Source organism: Papio anubis, chromosome 8 (assembly GCF_008728515.1).
Source record: "Papio anubis isolate 15944 chromosome 8, Panubis1.0, whole genome shotgun sequence".
Classification (NCBI taxonomy): Eukaryota; Metazoa; Chordata; class Mammalia; order Primates; family Cercopithecidae; genus Papio; species Papio anubis.
In genome coordinates, this window is record NC_044983.1 from 2807725 (window position 1) to 2831029 (window position 23305).

General features: G+C 43.3%; 1 protein-coding gene across 1 annotated transcript in view; it reads left to right on the forward strand.

Moving 5' to 3' along the window:
* The first annotated feature begins 1028 nt into the window (after window positions 1-1028).
* Window positions 1029-23305, forward strand: part of LOC103886581 — a 30671-nt gene continuing 8394 nt past the window's right edge. Inside the window, exons 1-5 of the mRNA XM_021942803.2 lie at window positions 1029-1179; window positions 4373-4450; window positions 6844-6938; window positions 12833-13224; window positions 15800-15914. Of these exons, the coding sequence (XP_021798495.2) occupies window positions 1029-1179; window positions 4373-4450; window positions 6844-6938; window positions 12833-13224; window positions 15800-15914 (831 nt within the window). The remainder of the gene's footprint in view (window positions 1180-4372; window positions 4451-6843; window positions 6939-12832; window positions 13225-15799; window positions 15915-23305) is intronic.

The following is a 23305-nucleotide window of genomic DNA, read 5'->3' on the forward strand; positions in this document are numbered from 1 at the left end:
TTGCATTTCAACCTGGCTGACAAAGCAAGACCCTGCCTCAAAAAAAAAAATTAATAATAAATAAATAAATAAATAAATAAATAAATAAATAAATGCTTTAGGCTTGGCACAGTGGCTCATACCTCTAATCCCAACACTTTGAGAAGCCGAGGAAGGAGAATCGCTTGAACCCAGGAGTCTGAGACCAGCCTGGGCAATATAGAGACACCCTGTCTCTATACAAAGTTTTAAAAAAATTAGCCAGATCTGGTGGTGTGCACCTGTGGTCCCAGCTACTCACAGGGGCTTAGACAAGAGAACTTCTTCAGCCTGGTAGGTCCAGGCTGCAGTGAGCCATAACTGCCACTGCAATCCAGCCTGGGTAACAGAGCAAGACCTCATCTCTAAAAAAAAAAATAAATAAAGTTTTAATAGGTAGCTATGAAAAATAATACATGCTGTAGTGAAATACATGGGTGAAAAACTAGGCATATCTCTATCTTGGTGCTCCAAATCAGTTCACTAAGGGCTCTGCAAACCTCACTGTCTGGAAGCATATTTACCATGGTTTAACTCACGCTTTCTCAAACATGTTTGTATAATGTCCAGAGAATAGAAATTTTTAGGTAGTTTTATAGGTGTAAGAGCCACTTCTTAAGTGTTTCTTCTTTCTGAAAAATCACAAACTATCTGAAGAGCTTATGCAAAAGTCTCTCAATCTCAACTCACTGCAACCTCCACCTCCTGGGTTCAAGTGATTCTCCTGCCTCAGCCTCCTGAGTAGCTGGGATTACAGGCTCATGCCACCATGCCTGGCTAATTTTTGTATTTTTAGTAGAGATGAGGTTTCCCCATGTTGGCCAGGCTAGTCTTGAACTCCTGACCTTAAGTGATCCGCCCATCTCGGCCTCCCAAAGTGCTGGGATTATAGGAGTGTGGAGGAAAAGTGAATGTGTTCGAAGGTAGGAGAAGATTCTGGAAGACTGTGAGGGAAATAAACGGAAATTGAGGCAAGCCGGCCACACCCCTGCTCTGAGGGTACCACCACCATGGCAGGAGCACAGGTGGCGGAGAGCAGCACGGGCCTGCAGAAACGCGACGCTGAGCTGCTGTGTTTCCTCCTCCGTCCACGTGTGTCTCTTCTGTGGGGAAAAACAGGATGCCCTGAGTCCACAGGTCCAGCAGCAGCCCTGGCACAAGGTCCGGGCCCTGCCCCATTTCCCATGCCCCAGCCCAGTCTTCTGAATTCCAGCAACCTCAGATAAACCCAGATGATGTTTCCTGCCAGGGTGCCCAGGATATAGATTTATGCCCATGAAAACAAGGACAAAATATTGATTTCAACCCTGCACTTGTAGATGAAGATCCAGATGGACTACAAATTGAACTTTTCTGAGTCTCAGTTTCTTCCTAAGGAAAATGAAGATAACAGCCTTACCTGGGTTTTTATAGCCCATCCCTCCTCCCCTTTGAAGGGGTCCTCTGCTTGGTGTCATGCCTGCTGTCCTAGTCTTCACATTTTAAATAATTTCACCTCTGAACAGGTGCTTCATGGTGACGTCAGTTGGGACAGTGGAGCGCACAGGTGGGCAGGAGAGAGAAGCTCATTGCCAGCTCAGTCTGCCATGAAAAGATGGCACACACTGGGCAGCTTCAACAACAGACATTTGTTTCCCCCAGTCCTAGAGGCTGCATCAAGGTGTTGGGAGATCCGGTGACTGGTGAGGGCTCTGGGTCACAGAGAGTATCATCTGCCTGTGTCCTCACATGACAGACAGACAGACAGACAGACAGAGATCTCCAGTGTCTTTTAATTTTTTTGAGATGGACTCTTGCTCTGTCAGACAGGCTGGAGTGCAGTGGCATGATCTCAGTTCACTGCAACATCTGCCTCCCAGGTCCAAATGATTCTCCTGCCTCAGCTGGGATTACAGGTGCACACCACCATGCCCAGCTAATTTTTGTATTTTCAGTAGAGACGGGGTTTCACCATGTTGGTCAGGCTGGTCTCGAACTCCTGACCTCAGGTGATCCACCCGCCTTGGTGTCCCAAAGTACTGGAAATACAGGTGTGAGCCACCGAACCTGTACAGTGTCTCTCTTTATGAGGACACTAATCCTATGAAATCAATGCCACACCTTAGTGATCACATGTAACCCTAATTACTTCCTTGGAAGACTCATCTTCAAATACAGATACACTGGGGGCTGGGGGCTGGGGCTTCGACATGTGAATCTGGGGAGGACACACACTTCGGTGTGTAGCAAACCTAATGCCGGGCGTCCACCCTTCCAGTTTGCTGTGGACGTGTAATGTGTGTTACTCTACACAGCCCTGAGCCCTGGTTGCTGGGGCCCGGGATGCCTGGCAGTTCAGCCAGACTGAAGGTGTGCACCAGGTAAGTGGTGACCTCTGTGGCTGCATAAAGCAGGACTTGCTGCAAATTCAGAAAGAAGGCGATGGTGTTGCAGGACACACCAGAGACCTAGGAACTCTGTCAGGTCCTTACCTCTACATTGGCCAACCACACGCCCTGGAAATGACAAAGGGAGAGGGCTGGACAACCCTGGGTGCATTTTCCTTTCAGCCTGTCCCTCTGCATCAGCAACCCTGGGGTAAAGAGTGTTGCTGGGATGTGCACGTATCAGAAGTGGAAAAAAACAGTGGTTTTAGCTTTGTAGTGTTTCTACACAGGGAGACAGGAACCACAGAACATGAATTAGCTCCCAATTTGCATAGGAGTAAAATTGTCTGATACATTCACTGAAAACTGGCATCGAACAATAGAAGATGAACCCTCAAATCCATACTGATAATCTGGAAGTTTGGTTTTCATTTCCTTTGAACGACACTAAACAGCAAATTAAAATAGCATTTCAGGTCGAGAGCAAGATCTCAGAAGAAAGAAAAAAGCTTGATATTTCAGTATCTTTAATAGCACTTTTACCCTGCTACTTGAACAAAGGGCCCAGTGTTGCTGTTTTTACTGGGCTTGGAAATTAGGCATCCGGCCGTGTAGAGGCTGCAGTGAAATAAATGAGGTGAAGCTGCCAGAAACTCACAGGAGCACTGGATGCATGTGGTGGAGGTGAGGATGGTGAAGGAGATGAGGATTCTGCAAACCAGCCTATAGAACACAGACCCAAAGCTCTTTCTTTTACTTTTCATTTATAAGCTTTCTTAGAGTTCATAATATTCTCAGGAATAAGCTGCTCATGTATTCCCTCGTTTACATTCAAAGACAGTCTCTTGGGTCATTTCCGCAGGTAGCTAACTTTATTAAGAAATCAAGATTCTTCCGACATTAATTAGCGGAAGAAAACTTTAGTTTGGGTAGAACTGTCTTATCAAGCACATATATCACCAGAGGACCGTCAGACATTGAGTTTACATAGAGGAGAGGTTGTCTGCCAATCCCAAGTCACATTAAAGACTTTGTGTAAGATACGACATGCAAATGCAAATTGACTCTGGAAGGAGAAGGAATTTGAACCAAGTGAAGAGATTATTAAAAAGCATAGGAACTGTCAACACTTTGGTATATTCTCCGTCTTCCTCCAAGCTGCAAGATGCTTTATTTTTTCACCAGGAAGTTTCATTTTACATTTGTCTTTGCATCATTTAATTCTTCCTTTCTAGCAAATTGCAACAGTTTCAGGAGCCCCCATTAATGAAACTTTCATCAACAGCAATAACAACAACAGAAGCAGGGGTCTAGTGCATGCCAGCCTTTGCATTAGGTGTTAGAAGCCTGGCTGTCATCCCAGAAGACACCTGACACCTTCAACATGCTTGACGTACCCCCGAGTCTGATGTAAGGGAACCTTAGTGCTAGCGTTACAGTGGCAGCAAAACAGCCATGTTTGGTTTTGGAGAATGATTTTTTAATAAGTGAATAAAAATAGGAGGAGACATCGCAGAACTTTTTTTATGGGGAAAGAGCAGAAGACGTTTTGGGAGGCATTAATTTACCTCCCGCTTTGTTGAACATTAACAGGCTGTCTCTAGGACGCTCTGTTCTCCGAAATGAAGCTGCGAAAGAGAGCAGGGGGTATCACCCACCTGTTACAGCTGCCTCAGTTCTTCCATGACTCCCTTCTGCATGCTTGCAGCTTGAAAGTATTTTTGCATTTAATTATCCCCTGAGATAACAAAGAAAAACCATTTCTATAGGACGGAGTTTCTTTCTTTCTTTTGTTTTGTTTTGTTTCTTTTCTTTTTCTTTCTTTCTTTCTTTTTTTTTTTTAAATGCTCCAAGCATGAATTTCAGCTTCTCTGGTCAGACTGCTATTATGCAACTTTTCAGGTTATTCTGTGAGCTACTCTTTAGGGTACTGAGCTTCTCTGCATTCTTATTACTGGACTATTTTTGAACTGAGATCTTATTTTCAGGACGAGAAGCTGCATTGCCAAGGAAACGGTGTGCTGTGAAGAGTCCTCAGGGGCGGCACAAGGAAACCCTTCTTGTTCGTACCTCCTGGTTTTAAGACACCCTCAGTGATGGAATGGGCAGCCACATCACTTTGAACGTTCACTTTTGCTGGGGTACAAAGTTATTTATGTTTCTTCTCCTTCTTTTTTTTTTGGTTTCTTTTTTGGAATTGCTGTTTTTCACAAGTGCAATGCATTACATTCAGTTCTCTTTTTTATTTGATCAATTTTCATGCTGATAACTTGGCTTGTGTTCAAGGACATGTGAACCTGGGTGATTTTTAAACAGCAAATTTAATCTTGACATTTTTCAGTGGAAAAGTGTGTGAGGATATGTGGGAGCTGAAGCATACATTTTCATCTCCGGGGGCCAAGTGCCATTTGGAGAGTGATTCTCTCCCTTCTTTTGAGGATGGTTTGAGTGATTTGAACACGAAGTATTAATAATCCTGTGCCGTGAGTAAAAGTACACAGCGCTGGACAAGTGTCAACAGCCGGCTGGCAGGGGGAGGCCCACGGGGGAAGCACAAATCCCTCTGACAAAACAGCACCTCATCTACCATACAAATGCCTGAAATTTCACCATTAGATGTTTACTTGTTTCTCAGGAAGCCAATATTAAAAGGTGAACATGCCTCTGGCTTTGCTCTCCGTTGGAGTCTGGGTCTGCTGGGTTAAGCCTCAGGGGCTCTTCCTTTCCTCTGAAGCATCCCTGAGCCACAGATAATCTTTTCTACCGGTGCCTAAGCTACCAGCTGAGCTTCGGAGGTGGGCCTGCTTAGCGGCCTTATTGGAAACCTCTTGCTCAGTTCTTTTTTTCTTTTATTTTTTTTTTTGAGATGGAGTCTCTTTCTGTCTCCAAGGCTGGAGTGCAGTGGCGCGATCTCGGCTCACTGCAATCTCTGCCTCCTGGGTTCAAGCGATTCTCCTGCCTCAGCCTCTTGAGTAGCTGGGACTGCAGGTACCTGCCACCACGCCCGGCTAATGTTTGTATTTTTTTTTTTTTTTTTTTTGTGGTAGAGATGGGGTTTCCCCATGTTGGCCAGGTTGGTCTCCAACTTATGACCTCAGGTGATCCGCCTGCCTCGGCCTCCAAAGTGCTGGGATTACAGGCGTGAGCCACTGTGCCTGGCCCCTTGCTCAGCTCTGAGGTTTGGGGCAATACAACAGCCTCCCTGCTTCCCTCCTTGTCCCCATAATCAATCATCTACACCAGAGCCTGGGGAACAGACAAGCCCTAAAATATAAAAGCAACCACGTCATCCCCCTGCTTGCAATCTTCCCATGGCCTCTGATTCCTGTGGGAAAAACCTCTTCCCCTTACCACGTTCCCCTTACCACGTGCAGTGCTCGCATCATCCCACTCAGCCCTGGGCTACTGGGGCCTTCTCCTGCCAGCCCTGCTCCCAGCAAAGGGCTTCACCTTTCCCCAGATCCTAGCCTGGCTGGTTTACATGGCTTCTTAATTTTTCTCATGTTTCCAGTTTCAAAAAATATATATATATAGTTTTGTTGAGATGTTCATTGGATTCCTGACAAATTCATAAGTAGGGAGTTCTGAAATATTCACAAAGGTGAATTTCTTACACAAGGCTTAAGTCGGTCTTTCTAATTGTTCATTTCTGCTCTTGGGCACTTCTGGAGCATGCTAATGAGGGCAGAGTGATTTTGTTAATGTTGTTGCTATGTTTATTCTCAGGACTTTATATTTTGGGTTGCCTTTATAAATAGAGCCTTTTCTTCTAATTTATCTTTTAATTTATCATTATTTTTACATACGAAGCTTATAATGTAGCTATATTTTCTATATGTCTATTTTACCGAATTTTCAGTTGTTTCTCAACTGAGTTTTCCAGAAATAGAGTTATTTCTTGTGTCTTCTCTGCTTCCTCTTTTAAAAATGTCCCTATTTTTATTTTTTCTTCTATGTAATTGCACTGGCCGATTCCTCTGTGAAGAGGTTAGACGGGATGGTGATGGGAGACCACCCTTGCCTTTTTTCTGAATGTATCAGGAGGACTCCACCATCTCCTTCTAAGTCTGAGGCTGGTTTGGCCTGGCAGGTCCCTGGACACCTGCATTTGGAAGTTGCTGATGTGATGGCCTGCGAGCACACAGCAACTCCGAGAATGGAAGAGAGAGAGGGGTAGGGTCTGCTGGGTGCCGGGATGAGGGCCTTCCTGCCCTGGGAGACAAACAGCCACGGTGCCTGGGGAGCTTCTGTTCTTGCGGGAAGTGTGAGCAGTGGAGTAAGAAGCGGCCAGCTCTAGTTCATCTGAGCAGCTCGCATTTCAGGAGTGGTGTTCTGTGAACCGTTCTTAGTCAACTCACCTCCAACGAGCAACTCGTCACTGACAAAGGAGGCTCCTCTTTGCAAGACTGAGGAAAGGGCAAGACCTACAGGCTGAGAGGACTTGTCTGTTCCTCTGCAGGAGAAGTCCAAGCTCTACCACACCCTCAAGGCCAGCCGTCCAAATACCATGGCCTGGATGTCAAGGAGGTGCTTGGTACATTGGTGTCATCTAAGGTACTTTGTTCTTCAAAGACACAAAATACATGACGCATTCTACTCAACTGCTGAAGTAGTTATGAATCTATACTACATATGAGCTATGCTCATTTCAAAAACCAAATTAACTGATTAATTCTCATAACTCTTTTTTTTTTTTCTTTGAAGTAGGAGGTGACAGAAATAAAGCTCTTTGCCTGGTCTTGCTGTCAAAGATGACGGCACCCCTGGAAAGGTAGCCCATGAGGAGGCTCACACATATTTTCCTGTGTAATTGCCTGTTTCATTTCAGTCACAAGATCTGCAGGAGAGGAGAGGGCGTCAGATGAGACGGCTTTGGAAGGGGTGCTGTGGCATCAATATAATGTATTATGCTCGATGCTTGAAATGGATCTGAAACATCTGTGTAAATCGTCCATCATAAATTATGTTAATATGTTGCTGAGTTTAAATATTTTAATGGTAGAGCAATAAACGGGGCCACTAGTTCTGCCAAGTGAAGGCAAGCAGTAGCGAGTGGTGAGCATGGAGCAATACTGAAAACAGCAGATCGGCCAGGCTTATGTCCGCATGAGAAACAGAAGCCATGCGTGACACAGCACCGGCCGTGTTGTCACAGGTGCATTTCGTCTTGTGGAATTCACGGTTGATCATGAGGAGCCATCTAGCTTTGCAACCTGGAGTTTTAAAGGGAAAACCGATAAGACAGATTCTTCCAACTTTATCATTATGCTGCTGATTAAATTCTCTGCCCTGGAAGCCCAGAGCTGTTTTATATTTATGATATATTTTGGGGAGGGAAACTCCATGGGCTCAGGACTGGCAAGTCCATTTGTCAGTGTTGTGCACCATATGTGCTATCGATTCGCTTATGGGCTCCTTCCTTTGCAGTATTGCAATAAATCAAGCTCAGTGCACACACACACACAGAGAGGGAAAACCATCACAGGGACTTTCTTGGGTTTACTGTGTCCAAGTGGTAATGACATCATGACCTGGTAACTGCAAATATTCCTTCCATCATGGTCTCCAATAAAGAAGCTTTTCAAAGGTTCAAAATTTTCCAGAATTTTGTCTCCTATAATCTGGTGTTGACAATGCACTAACATTCCTTAATATTGCCTTCAGAAATTGGCATAGTGCCCGGGTCTCTCCAGATAGATCTTAGGTTATAAAGGATTTGCTAGGAAGGAAAATTCTTGGAGCTTTCAGTTCTTCTCCTTGAGAGGAACTCTGCTGACCTTGATTCTATGGGGGGGGGAAGGTTTCCACAAAGTCACGTTGATCAGCACAAAATAAAGGTGGCACCAGAGAGAAGTCCCCTTTCAATCTAGGTATGAGGAGAACTAACAACCAGGATTTCTAAGTGTGGATGTTGGTGTTCTCTCTTGGCCTGGATCCTGGGAATATTGGCTCCCAAGTTATGTGCTTGCCAAGGCTTTTGCCACAGCCCCAGCAGCCTTAGCATTTCTCCTTGTGTTTGTATCTTTCAGAGTGTTACTAATTCACTTTTAGCTAGTAGGCGAATTGTGAAATTTGGGGTGCTAACAGTACAAAACCAATTTGCCAAATCTGGACATGCTGACTGACTCCAAGCAGGTCGTATCATGGCCACATGGAAGGAACAAGCTATTGGCACCTCACCCTCCACCTCAGCAGGCGGAAGACTCCGGCAATGTCTCCACTCACGGATTTGTTCCATCACACATCGTTCAACTTTAGGATCTGGCAAACCCTGAAGCCCTTTGAGAAGCTGGGTGTTTTGTTGCTGTTTATAGTCTTTTGTTTCATTTTTATTTGTTTGTTTGGCACATCCGTGAGAAGGCAATCCTCTGAAGCTTCCAGATGCCTGATGTGGATTTAGATACACACAGGAAGACTCTCCCTTTTAAAGTGCCCAGTCCCGTCTTTTATCGTTTTTCGTAGATGAGTGAATCTCCCATACGTGATTTGGGCCATTAAGTCTGGGTTGACTTTCAGAGAAAATAATACTTCATTTCATCCAACAAATAAATGACTAAAGATATACGAAGGGAGATGTCTGAGCTGAGGAAGACACCGGCTGACCCTCCACCCACTCTTCGCCCAACCAGGCATCTCTCCCTGTTGCTCAGAAAACTAATCCCAGCAGTCATGTTTTTTTCTCATCTTCCCATCCCCAGTTCAAACTCTCAGTTTCCTTTTAAACACCCAAACCCTTAGTTATACCTGCAGATGTCACAACTACCCGATGGACAGCTAGATTCATGATTTCACTCACAGTCAATTCTGCAGATAACTACAACTACTGGAATATTAGAGGGACTTTTTAAATTTTTTATTATTTATTTATTTATTTTTTCAAGATGGAGTCTTGCTCTGTCGCCCAGGCTGGAGTGCAATGGCGCCATCTTGGTTCACTGCAATCTCCGCCTCCCAGGTTCAAGAGATTCTCCTGCCTCAGTCTCCCGAGTAGCTGGGATTACAGGCATCTGCCACCATGCCTAATTTTTGTATTTTTAGTAGAGACAAGGTTTCACCACGTTGGCCTGGTCTCAAACTCCTGACCTCAGGTGATCCACCCGCCTCACCCTCCCAAAGTGCTGAGATTATAGGCATGAGCTACTGCACCCAACTTAGAGGGACATTCTTGAACAAAGATACAATAAGAGGAATTGGGCGAGGCACGGTGGCTCCCGCCTGTAATCCCAGCACTTTGGGAGGCTGAGGAGCGCGGGTCACCGGTGAAACCCGGTCTCTACTTAAAATACAAAAAATTAGCCAGGTGTGGGGGCGGGAGCCTGTAGTTCTAGCTGCTAGGGAGGCTGAGGCAAGAGAATCACTTGAACCTGGGAGGCGGAGGTTGCAGTGAGCCAAGATCACACCACTGCACTCCAGACTGGGCGACAGAAAAAAAGAAAAAAAGAGAAATTGCCTCTTGCCAGACTTATTTAATTCAAATCAGTTAATTAACTCATTTGAATAGACAGTGTGTAAACAATGTAGAACTCTAGGACTCTAGGAGATGGTTATCAGTCTGGGATCTTTACACCTCTCCCACGTTTCCCCCTGCCGCGCATCAGTCACTTAGCCTCCACACTAGTCTCTCAGCCTTTGGGTTCTTCTTAAAATGTTTCAAAGATCTCAGCAGAACTACAGTCCCATGGTGATCTGGGACACTCTTAGAATTTAGCAACACACATGTCATGTTTCTTAAATAGAAGCTAAATGTTCCCAAACTAATCTATAGATGTTATTTAATTCTGTTTAACCCTGATTAGAAATTTTCTTGAGGACTTAATATAATCAATCAAAAAAATTCTCTTCAAAGATAAAATAAAAGAGGTGGGATTTCCCTCGATGGTGGAATGAAGAGGTCAGAAGTTCCCTCCCCTCTCCAAAAAAAAATAAGCCTAAACATTGACAAAGTGCTAAAAACCAAACAATTCAGACCTCTGGAAATTGACTAAGAGCAAACAAGTTGAGAAGTGTTTATTGAAGAGAGGCTGCCGGAACTGTGGACCAGAATAGAGAGGCATCTCATGGTTCTGTGCCCAGGACTGCTTCTGCCCCACCCTGCTCAGGCAAGAAGCTGTTTTACCAGTAAGGAGAAGCCAGCAGCTTTGACTCCAGAAGGGCTGCTTGGTGTAGGGCAGCGGCAGAGACCTGCCGCACAATACTAAAAGGAAAACTAGTGCACTCAGTAGGAGACAGACATGGAAACCCACAGGTAAGTTCCCCTGAAGTAACTGTTCTTGTTAAGGCAAGCAGTGAACTAGCTTCACATTTAATGGGGAATTCTGGAGATGAGAGACATGTGCTAGAACATTTCAGAGACATAATACTTCATTTCATCCAACCAAGGCATCCTGGCAAACTAAGGGTGGACACAAGGGAGGACTAAGAGTTCCCAGGGACAGTAGACTTGAAGCACCTGTCAAAAGTTCTTGAGCTGGGAGCATGCTCACCCACTCACAGGAAGATGGACGAGCAGGAGGTAAGAGGTAACAGATTCGAGACACCTAGCACAGCACCTGGCCTGCCACTCACTGACCACTAAGTTATGAAAACACAGGGGACTGGGAGACCCTTAGGAAGGCAGGCCAAAAAGTAAAAAAAAAAAAAAAAAAAAGCAACAAAATTAACAAAGATATTTGCAGAAAAAGGCAAAACAACAACAACAACAACAACAAAAAAAGCAAAGACATTAGCAGAAGCACACCATGGGGGAGACAGATTTGACTGTACAGTGCAGCCAAGTCTCTTACACACACACAAACACACATGCACACACACATCCTCCCAAAAAACTCCAGGGATAAAAACTAAACTCCAGGAAAAAAAAAAAAACTAGAATCCAGAGTTGATACAATATATGATATAAAATGTCCAATTTTCAACAAAAATCTTTAGGATCAAAAATAAACAGGGACCCCAATTAGCCAAACAATCTTGAAAAATAAAAAGTGCAAAATTGGAAGTATCACATTTCCTGATTTCAAAACTTACTACAAAGCTGCAGTAAGAAAAACAACAAAACCCCAGCATGGCACTGGCATAAAGACAGACATACAGACGAATGGATAAAGCACAAAGCCTGGAAATGAATCCTCGCATATATTGTCAAGTGACCATTGACAGGTGTGCCAAACCTGTTCAATGGGGAAAAGAGTCTATTGGAAAACTCGATATTTACAAAAACGGAGCTTGACCCTTACCTTAAACCACTTACAAAAATCATCTCAACAGGATCAAAGACCTCAATGTGAAAACTAGAAATAAAACTCTTAGAAGAAAATACAGGGAAATTTTTTTTATGATACTGGACTTGGCAATGATTTCTTTCTTTATTTTGATTTTAAGTTCTGGGGTACACGTGCAGGATGTGCAGGTTTGTTGTATAGGTAAATGTGCGCCATGGTGGTTTGCTGCACCTATCAACCCATCACCTAGGTACTAAGTCCACATGCATTAGCTATTTTTCCTGATGCTCTCCTTCCCCCCATTTCATCCTCGACAGTCCCCAGTGTGTTGTTCCCCTCCCTGTGTCCATGTGTTCTCATTGTTCAGCTCCCACTTGTAAGTGAGAACATACAGTGTTGGGTTTTCTGTTCCTGTGTTAGTTTGCTGAGGATAATGACTTCCAGCTCCATCCATGTCCCTGCAAAGGGCATAATCTCATTTATTTTTATGACTGCCTAGTATTCCATCATGTATAGACACCACATTTTCCTTATCCCGTCTATCCTTGAAGGGCATTCGGGTTGATTCCATGTCTTTGCTATTATGAATAGTGCCTCATTGAACATACATGTGCATGTATCTTTGTAACAGAATGATTTATACTGCTTTGGGTATACACCCAGTAATGGGATTTCTGGGTCAAATAGTATTTCTGGTTCTAGATCTTTAAGGAATCACCACACTGTCCTCCACAAAGGTTGAACTAATTTACACTCCCACCAACAGTGTAAAAGCATTCCTATTTCTCTGCAACCTTGCCAGCATCTGTTGTTTCTTGACTTTTTAATAATTGCCATTCTGAGTGGCGTGAGATGGTATCTCACTGTGGTTTTTATTTGCATTGCTCTGGCAAAGATTTCTTAAATATGATGCCAAAACACAAACAAACGAAGATAAATTTGACTTCGTCACATTTAAAACCTTTTGTGCACCTCGGACACTTTCAAGAGACTGAAAATACAACCTACAGAATGGTAGAAAACATTTGAAGCTCGTATATCAAATGAGGAATTAATATTCAGAATATAAAGTACTCCTACAACTCCACGACAACCTCAAAACAATCCAGTGTTTAATATGGGCAGAGAACTTGAATAGACCGTTCTCAAAAAAGATACACAAATGGCCAACAAGCATATGAAAAGATGCCCAGCATCATAAACCATTAGAGAAATGCATCAAAACCACAGGGAGACACCACTTTATGCCCGCCGCTGGGAGACAGCGCTTTACGCCCGCCGCTGGGAGACAGCGCTTTACGCCCGCCGCTGGGAGACAGCGCTTTACGCCCGCCGCTGGGAGACAGCGCTTTACGCCCGCCGCAGGGAGACAGCGCTTTACGCCCGCCGCTGGGAGACACCGCTTTACGCCCGCCGCAGGGAGACGGCGCTTTACGCCCGCTGCTGGGAGACACCGCTTTACGCCCACCGGATGCGCCCGCCGCAGGGAGACGCCGCTTTACGCCCACCGGATACGCCCGGGGCAAGGAGACACTGCTTTACACCCACCGGATACGCCCGCCGCAGGGAGACAGCGCTTTACGCCCGCCGCAGGGAGACACCGCTTTACACCCAGCAGAATGGTCAGTATGAATCAAACAGAAAATAACTAGTGTTGGCAAGAATGCAGAGAAGTTGAAACCCTGATTTAGTGCTAGTGGGACTGTAAAATGGTGTGGTTACCGTAGAAAGCAGTTTGACAGTTCCCCAAAACTCTAAACATAAAATTACCACACGATCCAGCAGTTCTACTCCTATGTACATGCCCTGTTTGAAAACAGGGACTCAAACAGATATTTGACTCATAGCATCGTTGTTTGCAGTCGTGGCAAGGTAGAAACAAATTTCCATCAACAGATGAATGAGTCAACCAAAGATGGTCTATACATGCAGCAGAATATTATGCAGACTCAAAAAGAAATGCAGTTCCGATACATGCTGTAATATGGATGAACCTTGAAAATATGTGAAATACGCCAAACGCAAAAGGATAAATATTGTATGCGGTACCTAGAATAATCTGACCTTATGTGAGATACCTAGAACAATCTAATTCATAGAGACAGAGAATAGAATGGTGGGTACCAGGGGTGGTGAGAGTTGAGAGGAGTAGGGAGTGGTTGTATAATTAGGGTGCAGAGTTCCTGTTTGGGTTGATTTTAAAAAGTTCTGGAGATGGGTGGTGGTGCTGCCTGCATAACAGTGTGAGTGTAGTTAATGTCATCAAATTTTGCGCTAAAATAATTAGAATAGTACATTTTATGTTGTATATTTTTGGCACACACACAAAGACATTCACACGGGTAAGTGTGCATCTCTGGAAAAAAAGAGGCAGTTAAAAGAAACTAGAAGACAATGACTTCAGAGCAACTATTCTAAATATGTTCCAATAATTCAGAGAAAATAGGTTTAAATAATAAAAAGAGAGTGTGATGAGGATGCAGCACGTAGAAAAGCTAGAATTGAAAACTGTAACATCTGAAATGAACAATTCACTAAATTTATTCAACAACAGATTTGAGATGGTGAATACTGAGTTAGCGAACTTCAAGACAGATCCAGTACAAAACACAGGGAGAAAAAAAGCTTAATAAGGAATAAAGTCGTGTTACTTTTCATCAGCCATGATGGAAAACTAATAACAATATTAGCCTTTTGTTTGTCACACAATGCATAAATTATTTTTCCTAAATTTATCATTTGTCATTCAAATTTGTTTACAGTGGCTTGTCATTCACACTTCCTGAGTAAGAAAAAAATTTGGCAGGTTATTTGTAATGGATTCTGAGTAGTACTTAATGAAAATTTACAATCTCAGGCCAATAGTTCCATATTATTTTTGTTTGTAATCTGTTTTTTTTAAAACCTTGAATGCACTTCAAAATAAAATTAGATTTAGTATGTGATTGGGATCTAACTCTCTCCATGTCCTTCTCCAAACTGGCCTGTTGAAATTATGTGCAAGACCTTTTCAAACACTTTACCCAAGTATGCACATAGGAGTGCACATGGAAAATTGTAGCATTCCAACCACCACAATGTAGTCTTTTAAAAAAACTAGCAACATAACTCTAATATTCAGCCTAAGGGGAAATATTATGAATTGTAAAGAAAAGAAGTATATACCTCCTACATGAAAAGCATGTGTCGTAAAATTGTTGCTTTCAGCCACTACTAAGCGACCATGGCTAAGAGAAAGTTGAGTTACCTGGCATGTATTCTAAAACCACACTCCTAGAACCCGTCCCTTTTGATATAAATGATAGTTATCCATTCACTCAATTATTCAAAAAATATGTATTAAATACCTACTACATGCCAAGAACTTCTCTAGGCAATGATAATAACAGGAAATGAAAAAAGTAACTTGTTCCTTTTTTTTTTTTTTTTTAGATGGAGTCTTGCTCTGTCACCCAGGCTGGACAGGCTGGAGTGCAATGGCGCGATCTTGGCTCGCTGCAAACTGCCTCCCAGGTTCAAGTGATTCTCCTGCCTCAGCCTCCCGAGTAGCTGGGATTACAGGTGCCTGCCACCACACCCAGCTATTTTTGGTATTTTTAGTAGAGACGGGGTTTCTCCTTGTTGGCCAGGCTGGTCTTGAACTCCTGACCTCAGGTGATCCTCCTGCCTGAGCCTCCCAAAGTGCTGGGATTACAGGCATGAGCCATCACTTCCTGCCTGTTACCTTTTTGATTGATACTAATAAATCTCTTGTTGTGTACCTTTTATTTTTTTAGAACATAAAGTAAGTGAAAAAGAAAGTTGTCAGTTATTTTCATCAAATTTCCTATTACCATATGTACTATGTTTTGGTGACTTTCACCCTAGGATTCATGGAGGTAGAATTCTGCCTGCTGAACTTTTTTGCTGTAAATTTACTTATGTAATCCCACCATAGCTGAATAGCTGTTCAGTGTGAGATAGCCCTAGGATAAAACACAGCCCTCTCTAGCAAATATATTAATAGAAGGCAAAAAAGCTATCAAAATGTAGAAAAATGTTCAAACAATTAAGTTAAATTTGTTTACAACCTTATTCATGATTGCCCCTTATATCCTAACACCATGTGTCAGGTAATAGACTTAAAATTTGACTTTTGTGTACCCTCAGAGATGAAAATTATGGATGGAAAGTGATTAATAAATTCTTCTTCTTTAGGAAAAAATCTCCACCTGGAAGCTCAGTATTAAAGAATAGAAGAGTGCTATGTTTGCACCATCACTACTTAAAGCAAAGCTCTACACGGTGCTGCGTTTTTCTCCATTTGCATTGGGTGAGTGGATCTTTATAAATTCTTTATAGCTTCTGATCAACCAGACATCACACATTTCTAGAAAGTTGTCACAGCTTAAATGATCTATACAGGAGGTAGGTCCAGAAACACATCAAGGCAATGTGCCATCCCAACTGTGATCAAAGGTTAATTCCATGGCTATGAACATAAACAGACCTGGATTTGGGTTCTATTTTAACAAATAGGTAGGATTGCGACTTTGAGAAAGGATCTGTTTCTGTCTGATCCCTTTTCATTCATTTCACTTCCCAAACTTGTGGGGGTTAAAGGCAATCTCTACACCCATGGGCTAATATAAAATTAAGTCCAGAGAAAACAGCTAGCTTCAATTTGGGGATACGGCTACACACTTTTAGCAGTTAGGGGCTTCCTAGACATTCGGAGTGGGTATCTTTCAAGAAAAAATTTATAGAGGAGAAAATAGTTTCAGACCATAAATTTATAGGACCTGTTTTACAAGGAAAAAATCAGAGTGTGGCTTAATGCTATTTTGGAAATAGCAGGTTGGTATAATATCACTGGCAGCATTGTTGCTTATGAAAGTCATGATTCGTAAAATAATATCATCGTGAAGCAAACAAAGGGACTTGGTAGGAACATTAAACTAAACTAACACCAAAAACATACGGAACAAAAAACCCCAAACTGTGTCCTAACCCATGGAAAATTGTTAAAAAAATTTAAGTAAAATTATCGATCAAAACTTTGTTTTATAAAATAAAAGCATAGTTGTTTCATTTCGTTTTTCTTCAGTTGGTATATATGTCACTATTTCTTCATGTTTCATTACTATAGATTTTGAGTTGCAAGATTAAATACAGGATTGTTTTATGTATTTTAAGTCAAAGATCAATTGTGATTTCAGAACCAGGACATAAAGTCATAATTTGGAATAACTTATTCTTAAATCCATTATCCATTTAGCCATGCAACAAATATTTATGGGCTTACTCTATGGCAGTCCTTACTTTAATTGCCAGGGATCCAGTAATGAATTAAATAGACAAAGTCTCTGCATTCAGTGCGAGAGGAGAGAAGCAATGAACAAACGTATCTAAATGACCCATAGGATAATAAGAGCTATAAGGAAAATAAACCAGTTCAGAAGTACAGCTTCAGGGAAAGGGAACATCTCTTCACTATAATTGTTAAAAATAATCTGATAGTAAAACTTAACTATTTTGCAGAACATACTCTGTTTTCTTTCTTGAATCTTAGCTATGACAATTAGAATATATGAGTCATTTAGGATTAGAATCAGCTGTTGTATTAGTCCTTTTTCACACTGCTGTGAACAAATACCCAAGACTGAGTAATTTATAAGTGAAGGAGATTTAATTTACTCACACTTCCCCAGGGCTGGGGAGGCCTCAGGAAACTTATAACCATGGTGGAAGGGGAAGCAGGCACCGTCTTTTTTTTTTTTTTTTTTTTTTTTTTTTTGAGAGGGAGTCTCACTCTGTCACCAGGGCTGGAGTGCAGCGGCAGAGTCTTGGCTCACTGCAACCTCCGCCTCCCCGGTTCAAGCGATTCTCCCACCTCATCCTCCCAAGTAGCTGGGATTACAGGTGCCCGCCACTATGCCTGGCTAATTTTTTTGTATTTTCAGTAGAGACGGGGTTTCACTATGTTGGCCAGGTGGTTTCGAACTCCTGACCTTGTGATTCGCCCCAGGCACCTTCTTTACAAAGAAGCAGGAGAGAGAAGTGAGAGTGCAGGACAAGCTGCCACTTATAAAACCATCAGATCTCCTGAGAACTCACTCACTATCATGAAAACAGCATGGGGGAACCACCACCAGGATCCAATCACTTTCCTCCCTCCACATGTGGGGATTACAACTGGAAAGGAGATTTGAGGTGGTGGGACACAGAACCAAATCCTCTCCGCTTTGAGGGGCAGAATGACAGAAAACACATGACAGTGACCTGCATAAGACTATAGCTTCTTTCTTTCTGCCCCAAGTCTGGATAGGTGTGATTCTCGGTTGTGTCGGGGACCGGGATCCTTGCACCTTGCTCTTCCATCCTGAGAGCTTTGACTTCCTGGTCCAAAATGGTGACATCCACATTCCAGGCAGCACAGCAGTGGGTGGGCCATGGAGGAAGACAGCAGAGGGGCCTTTCAGAAAGATTGCCCAGCACCTGCCCCAAGACACTTGCTGGGATCTTCATAGCTAGAACAAGATACAGGAGCACGCTTAGGGCACCGGAACCTCGACGTTTCCACGTTTCTGCAGTATTTCAGAACAGGACACAGGAGCAGGTTCAGCGCACCGGAACCTCGATATTTCTGGGAAATTTCAGAACAGGGCACAGAGGGTGCTCGGCACTCCAGGAACCTCGGCCTTTCCGCGCATATTTCAGAACAGGGTACGGGGCATTCTCAGCACTCTGGGAACCTTGGTGTTTCCAGGCATATTTCAGGTGTTTGTGCTTTCCCCAAAATTAAAGTCTCTAAAGCCACAGATGTAGGGGGAAATCGATAAAAGGGCACAGTCGACAATTTAACAGTGTGCACACAGTGGCCTTAAAATCACATGATTTCTTTCCTCAAGTAACAAATAACTAACTGCCTTTGCTTAGGTTTTCAAGAAAAATAATAGACCATCAGAAACCACATGAGTGGCAAATAGTCAAAATCTATGAGCAGAATTTAGCTCTTGGTGCTCTTGAATGATGAGCATTCTTAGGAAGAAAATCATGCTTGAGAAATACTATTCATATCGAGACATAATTGTATCTAAAGGAACAATTGCTAAGAAAACAACCTCAGGAACTACTTGAAATAGTAATTAGCACAATATTTTATTTGAGTGGAGTAGAGATTCTTTACCAGTTCATCTAACTTTGATTTTCTAACTCTGTGCACTGAATCTCTGAAGTCACAGAATGCCCTTTGGACAGCAGTGCTCTTCAAAATGATGGGAAATGTCTGGGATGTCCGTGAAGTGCCTGTGTAGGCTGAGAAACAGCCCCTTCTGTGCAAACTTGCGGTGTCAGTATTAAGAAGGTTAGATGCGTGCAAAGCAAGTCGAAGACACACGTAGAAAATACCAAGTTGCAAAGGATGTAGTGTGGGCGTCAATGCTTGAGAAGCAGAAAAGCTCAGCCTGGGGTATTCAGGGGAGACTTGGTAGAAGTACCTGCACCTGAAGTCAGCCTTGAAATAGCCGGCACTGTTGTTAAACCAGGAACGATGAAGGCAGAGCATCTGTGATCTGATGTGCACAGGCACAGTGAACAGATGAGCAAGTGACATGGACCAATGCCACCAACTTCTGTGCAGTGACATGCCAAGGCCAAGCACTGGAGATGCAAGATAAACTAGGGGGAATGTGTTCTTACCCTCCCAGATTTTCAGTTTCAGAGAAATGCCTGTGGGGAGGTGGACGGGGCATTGGTAGTTTTTGAGCCCCTGTAGGGGGTTTCAGTGAGATGCCTATGGGGGGAGGACGGGGCATTGGTACCTTTTGAGCACCTGTAGGGGCTGGAGGAAGTGAACATGTTCTCTCTTTGCTCCAATATTTTTTGTTTTACACTGAAAACATATGGGTGCCTTCAAATGATCAAGTAGGGCAAAGGGATTCAATAGGAAACCTATGTCTTCTCACAGTGAATACTCTTTGTTTCCAGTGTTGACTATTGCTGACTATTTCTCCTGAGTCCTTCCTGAAATACCTCTTGCATTTCCCAGTGTGTAAGTATCCTTAGGGGTGTGCATCTTTCCATAAAAAACTGATTTCGCATGGTAGGATGACTCAGGGTTGCAAGCAGAGTTCATTTTATCCCTTCTTAAGAGTGGTCCCCTTTAATCTGGTGTTACAGCTTGTCCACCTGATATGGTTTGGCTGTGTCCCCACCCAAATCTCATCTTGAATTGTAGCTCCCATAATTCCGACGTGTTGTGGGAGGGACCCAGTGGGAGGTACTTGAATCATGGGGGTGGATCTTTCATGTGCTATTCTCGTGGTGGTGAATAAGTCTCACAAGATCTGATGGTTTTAGAAATGGGAGTTCCCTGCACACACTTCCTCTTGCCTGCTGCCATGTAAGACATGTTTTTCTCCTCCTCTGCCTTTTGCCATGATGGTGAGACCTCCCCAGCCATGTGGAACTGTGAGTTCCTTAAACCTCTTTCCTTTGTAAATCACCCAGTCTTGGGAATGTCTTTATTAGCAGCATGAGAAAGGAGTAACACACCTCCCCCAAATCCACATACTGAAGTCCTAACCCCAGTATCTCCTAGTGTGATTTTATTTGGAGATAGGGTCATGGCAGATGGTAATAGTTAAGATGAAGTTATAGGTTGACCCTTAATCCAAGTTGAATAGTGTCTTTGTGAAAAGGGGGCATTTGGATACACACACACTGGGAGAATACCAGGTGAAGACGAGAGAAAAGATGAGTGATGCCTCTATAAGCCAAGGAAGGTTAGAGTTGCCTGGAAGCCACCAGAATCTAGGAGAGAGGACTGAAACAGGTTCTCCCTCATAGTTCCCGGAAGGAACCAACCCTGCCGGCACCTTGGTCTCAGACTTCCAGCCTCCAGAACTGTGGGACAATAGGTTTCTGTTGTTCAAGCTGCCTGCTTTGTGGTATTTTGTGAAGGCATCCCTAGAAAATAGATACATTCAGCTTTGTAAAACTTGCCCATCATTTAGATGAAATCCTGGGGAGGTGCTATGGTTTTCCATGCCATTTGGGGAAATAAAAATCTATTTCAGGCACTCCTAGATGTTCACGCAAAGTTCAGTGCATTCTAACATCAAAATTGCAGATTTTCACTCCATTTCAGCAGCCCTCATTCATCTCTCCACTGTGGGAAGCAGATGTGGCTGTAATCTGGTGCAGGGATTCCATTGGCAGAGATGACAGTTATGCACTTTTTATTTCCAGGGTCCTTTCCTGAATTCCTCCCAGATTGTTCCACCAGGACCTCCACCTGCAGGAGCCTGGTGCTGGACATTGTGTTCTGACGCAATGCCCTTCCTCAGTCTTGCATCCACACCAAGCCATGCAGCTCTTCCTGCTGAGGTGGTTTTGCCCCAGGAAGCCCTCCTGGGTGGGTCCTTGTCAAATAATCCCACAGCTGTGCCCAGAAGCAGGGTCCCTTTGGGCTGTATGGGAGTGTGCACCTTTGCCCAATAGCTGGCTTAGAGCAGGGCAAGCAATCTCATTTTCCTCCCTTCCCTCTCAGGCCAGTGCAGCCAGACAGACTCTCTGGCATCCAGACCTTTCCAGAGAGCCAGAAGGTACCAGTCTGCACATCCCAAATACCAAGGAATATAGTGTTTCCAGGAATCTGCTCCCACTTGTATGAGTTTGAGGAGAAGCACCCTTGATCCTTGGCCACAGGGCAAGAGAAATGCACAGCAACCAATTGAAAGATTGCTCACTCGGAGGTCTCTGCAACTCATATGAATTTTTAACTTTCTCTTATATACTTTTAGGTAGATGATTGTGATTGGTGAATTTTACGAGTTACATTGACTGGGCTGAGGGATGCTGAAGTAGTTGGTTAAATGCCATTCTGGGTGTGCCTGTGAGGGTGTTTCCACTAGAGATTAGCGTTCGTATGGGCAGAGTGAGTTAAGAAAATGGCGCTCCCCAGTGTAGGTGGGTCTCATCCAACCCTGGGAGAGCCTGCAGAGAATGGAAAGCAGAGGAAGGCTGGATTTTCTCGTTGCTTAACTGCTCCTGCTGAGACGCCGCTCCTCTCTTGCCTCAAACTAGGGCTTACACCATCAATGCCCCTGGTTCTCAGGCCTTTGGACTCACACTGAATGACACCTGCAGCTTCCCCAGGTTTATATCTTGCAAATGGCACATGATGTGACTTAGACTCTGTGATCCTGTGAGCCAATTCCTCATCATGAATCTCTTTTTTTTTTTTTTTTATCCTTCTGGCTCTGTTCCTCTGGAGAATTCTGGTTAAAATAACCACAATGATGAAATGGAAGCTAAGACTGGTTTTACTGCTGCACAATGTATCCTCCTGGGATTTGGTTTGTCCGTCAAATAGAAATCACACAAAGGATCGTATTTTTACATAAATTTCATATGTGGGCCGGGCACGGGGGCTCACACCTGTAATCTCAACACTTTAGGAGGCCGAGGTGGGTGGATCACTTGAGGTCAGGAGTTCAAGACCAGCCTGACCAACATGATGAAAACCCGTCTCTACTAAAAATACAAAAATTAGCTGAGCATGGTGGTGTGCACCTGTAATGCCAGCTACTGGGGAGTCTGAGGCAGGAGAGTCACTTGAACCCAGGAGGTGGAGGTTGCAGTGAGCTGAGATCATGCCACTACAACCTGGTCAACAGAGTGAGACCCTGTGTAAAAAAAAAAGAAAAGAAAAGAAAAAAGAAAAGAAAACATTAATGTGCATTACACCTAAGATAAAGTGTCCTATTATATGTACATATATAATGTGGGTTATACTACAGACATGGTTTTGTACCCTGCTTTGTTTTAGTTTACAGTAATTTGTGCTAAAAAGCCTACAAATATCTACTCATTCTTCTTCATGGCTTCATAATAATCCATTTTATAAGCTCACAGTAATTTACTTCACTGGTCACCTGTTGGTGGATATTTACTTTGTTTCTACTATTTTGTTAGAATAAATTGGAAGCGCTTTTTCTCATACAGGTATCTTCACTCACATGTGTCTCTACCTCTGTAGGTGATTGTGGCAGACATAGCAAGATGTCTACAAAACTCCGTTCTGCCATCTTTGGTCGAATGGCACTTCTCAGTGTCCCCTGCTATTAGGTGTGATCTAATGACTGATTGCAAGGGAGACTGAGAAATGTCATGTGACCAAAGATGGTAGAATCTCCAAAATAGGTTGTCTACCAAAGATGGTAGAATCTCCAAAGGAACGTGTGTGGGTGGGAGGGTGATTTTTCTGCTTCCTGTTCTGCTCCTTAAAATCCTCCCCTGCATACAACTCTATTCTCTTTCTCCTATGCAGATATTTTCAAAAAATATTCTGAAGGTGCCTAAGTTGCTATTATCCTGGGGATCTGAATGTCCTGAAAGAAATTCCGCACGCCAAGCTGAACACTCTTCCTAAACTCCTGGGTGATTAAGAAATAGACTCTTCCTTCTTCCTGAGCAATAGTCTTTGAATCTATTTGTTATTCCAAGTTGGTCTAACTCAACACACAGCTATTTTAAAAAACAAATTTGTCAAATCATCCCCCAAAGAAGTTGCACCGATTTATATGTTCCAAATAGTGTTTGTGAATTCTGTGTAGTCACTTTTAATCCTCATGATAGCCATGAATGGAATGCATGGTTATCTCCAATTTTATCAGGAGAGTATTTATGGTTAATGTGCAATTTCTACTAAATTATTAA